General features: G+C 41.0%; 1 protein-coding gene across 1 annotated transcript in view; it reads right to left on the minus strand.

Moving 5' to 3' along the window:
* PRIMPOL (primase and polymerase (DNA-directed)) overlaps nt 1-2790 on the minus strand; it is a gene marked incomplete at both ends in the record, with an annotated part of 12488 nt that extends 9698 nt beyond the window's left edge. The window contains one exon of the mRNA XM_008564304.1: nt 2643-2790. Coding sequence (XP_008562526.1) covers nt 2643-2790 — 148 coding nt within the window. The remainder of the gene's footprint in view (nt 1-2642) is intronic.
* Between the last annotated feature and the right edge of the window lie 664 nt (nt 2791-3454).

Raw genomic sequence — 3454 nt, forward strand, 5'->3', positions numbered from 1 at the left:
TCTCACCGTAGCCTCACGAGGCTACCCATCGCTCCCCAAATTAGCCACAAACTCCTTTCTCTCTACTTTTGTTTATGCTGTTCTCTCTGACAGTAAAGCTTTGTTACCTTTGTCTATATGGTGGAAATTTGTTCAAAGCCCAGATTAAATGTCATTTGCTCTCAGAAGATATCTGTAGCAGAGACTGCTAGTTACCCGACAAATTTCTATTCTCCCCTCTTCCCTAGCAACAAAATCTCAATTTTTAGCCTTGTAGCTAGTAGTCATAGAGCTGACTATGGGGAGCACACAGGCATCAAAGAAAGCTTGCGTAGGACTCCGCCCCGACACCCTGACAGTAGCGCCTGCTTAACAATCATGCATTCATTCAGCAATTATTTATTAAATGCCCACTTGTATTTATTATTGCTGCTGTGGTTGTTATATTAATACTGTTAATATTATTGATAGCAATATTATGTGCTAAGCTCTGGAAACACAATAGTGAATAAGAAACAGTCCTTGCCCTAAAGAAACATTAAGTGGAATAGAGAAGACAAAGAAAACAGGAAATTACCTCCAGAAATGGTAAATGCTTTGACACATAAGCACTGGACACTCTCTACAACCCAGAAGAACTCTAACCTAAATATTAGGGTTTGGGGGCCGGCCCGGTGGTGCACTCGGTAGAGTGTGGCGCTTGGGAGCATGGCGGCGCTCCCACCGAGGGTTCGGATCCCATATAGAGACCGGTCCGCTCACTGGTTGAGCGCGGTGCGGGCGCGACACCGAGGGTTGCGATCCCGTTGCCGGTTGTGGTACAGGCGCGACACTGAGGGTTGCGATCCCATTACCGGTCACGAAAAAAGACCGTACATCCGCCTTGGATCCCGTTACCGGTCACGAAAAAAGACAAAAAAAAAGGGAAAAAAAAAATATTAGGGTTTGGGATGTGACAGAGACAGCTTCTCCGATGACCTGCTGTCGATGCTGAGTTGTAACAGACTGGGTAAATTGGAGGTGTCTGTGTTCAGACAGCAGCACCAAAAAGTGCAAAGGGCCAAGGGCTAGAGAAAAGGTGGCTAGTGGTGGGGGCTAAAGCAGAGGGGCAGAGTGGTGCAGGACGAGGCTGGGGCACGCCAGGCCTCCTTGGCAAGCAAAGACTTGCACTTTTTCCCGAAGGCGATGAGTAATCACTGAAAGTTCTGAGGCACCCAGTGGTATAACCAGCTCACCCTAGCTAGCTGACTAAACAAGTGGCTGAAAGATACACGGAGTCAAAAACAACACCAACATTTCTACTTGGGTAACTCGGTGGATGGTGACACCACTCACTGATACACACAGCACAGGAGAAGGAACAAGTTTTGGGGAAAAGGTGAGGAGTGCAGTATAGGACATGCTGAATTTGATGTGTGTGCAGGGGGTGTTTAGTGGGCAGTTGGTGTGTGTGCATGGGGTGTTTAGTGGGCAGTTGGCGGTATGGGTCTGGCATCTAGGAGAACAAACTGGGCTGAAGATAAGATCTGAGAGTCATCAACACGGGTGATAATCAAAGCCATGATAGTGGATGATTATCAAGGGTAAGGACAGAGTGAGAAGAGGCTCAAGAACAGACTGTACAATTGCTAATATCTAAGGGAAAGATCCAGAGAAGGAATGTCCACCTAAGCTAAGAGAAAACAGGGAGATAATAAGGAGCCTCGTGTTACAGTGCAGCCTTATAACACCAACATCACAGCTTAGGATCCCTGTACCCGCCAGCCATCAAAACAATTTCTTAATTAAATTAAAATTTAATCAAATTAGAAAAAAAGAGTCCTGTGTAGACAGCACAGTAGGTCACCATGACCTAGTGTCACCCTAACCCAGCAATTAGGTTCCTGACTTTTATGCCAGTCCTTCAGTGACTATGTTCATGCCTTTTACCCCAATACTGTAAGACACTTGCAGCTCTGAAACAGACTATCTGAACTTCAATCATCTGCTGTTTGGACCTAAGAATACTTGCCCTATCCCTGCTTTGATAAACACTCAAGATTTTGGCTTCTATTTAGACCTTGGTTTCTGGTGTTTCCATTCTGCCTGTTTGTTTTTCCTCTGGACTAACTTCATTTTATACCTGGGCTTGTATCTAAATGCCCAGTCCCGGGACAAATACTCTGGTTACACTTTCAGGCTTACACATCAAGACTTTATCCCAACCCTGAAGTTCTTCCTGGAACAATAAACAAACCTTCCTTGATGTGACCTGACCCAAGCCCCAAAGCTAAGGCTAAGACAAGGCTGAAGCAAAGGTCAGAAATCATGATATAAGCCATCATTGATACGGCTTGAAATGGAAAGGCCTCTAACAAATTATCCAGAAAACTATGATGAATCCTGCTGGAGCAGAAACCAGTGCCAGGACATGCATGGTCATTTCAGAATCTGTGATGAGAGGAACTAATGCCAAAGATAACCTGAGCAGGCTAATATGCCAGGAACGGGGAGATAGATCTAGAGCTAAGGGCAAATCCTGAAAATGTGAAAAATCATGCTTTATTTTTTAGGATAGGTTAATGACCACAAAACCTGGTAAGTACTTACAAAATTGTAAGAGGAATAGGAAAATAAGAGTTTTTAATGTAACTCCATGACTTTTTAGAAAACAGGGTACTTACCTACATGAATGTTATCTTTAAATGCCACATCATGAAGTTGAAATATTAAATGGCGGCTAAATTTTTCATCAGTGCTAGAATCCAAGTTGAAAACATCTTCAGCTGAACAATTAACACTGTATAACTCTTTAAGTGCTTTACAAACATGCTAAAAACACAAGTAAAATGTAAATATTTTTTTGTTTTAAAATTTTCCTACAAGCAAAATTCAAGTATCTTCATATAAATCTGACTAATGTAAAAAAATTTTTGATTTACTGTTAGAATATTTACAAAATAACAATCTTACCAATTTACTTAGAAATATATACTATATCTAAATATATACTATATTTAAATTACTATACATGTTTATGTTCAAAATTTTATAGGCTCTCAGGAGTAAAGAGGCCTCTTAGAAGTCAAACAATTTATGTTAACATTCACTAAAATCACAATAAAAATATTTCTCTTAAGCATCTCTTTAAATATCACCTATGAGTTAAAAAGTCAATGATTCCTTTTTTTTAATGGTTTCAACATTAGAAAGTTTCTCATTCATATTGAGTCCAAGTTCACCTCTAAGAATACAACCTGTGGGGTTAGATGACACTGATATTGAAAGCAGTCATGCACTGTAGCCAGCATGTGGTCAGAGGCACAAGATTTGGAATCAGATAGATCTAAGTTTGAGTTCCGGCTTCATCATTTACCAGCTCTGTGACTTTGGTCAAATCTAAACTCTATATTCCTCAATTGCTAAATGGGAATAATAACAGCACCTAACTTTTGGAGTCACTGTAAAGAGCAAACAAGAAAATTAGATTAAGGAG

The sequence above is a fragment of the Galeopterus variegatus genome, unplaced genomic scaffold (assembly GCF_000696425.1).
Source record: "Galeopterus variegatus unplaced genomic scaffold, G_variegatus-3.0.2 Scaffold18001, whole genome shotgun sequence".
In the NCBI taxonomy this organism is placed as follows: Eukaryota; Metazoa; Chordata; class Mammalia; order Dermoptera; family Cynocephalidae; genus Galeopterus; species Galeopterus variegatus.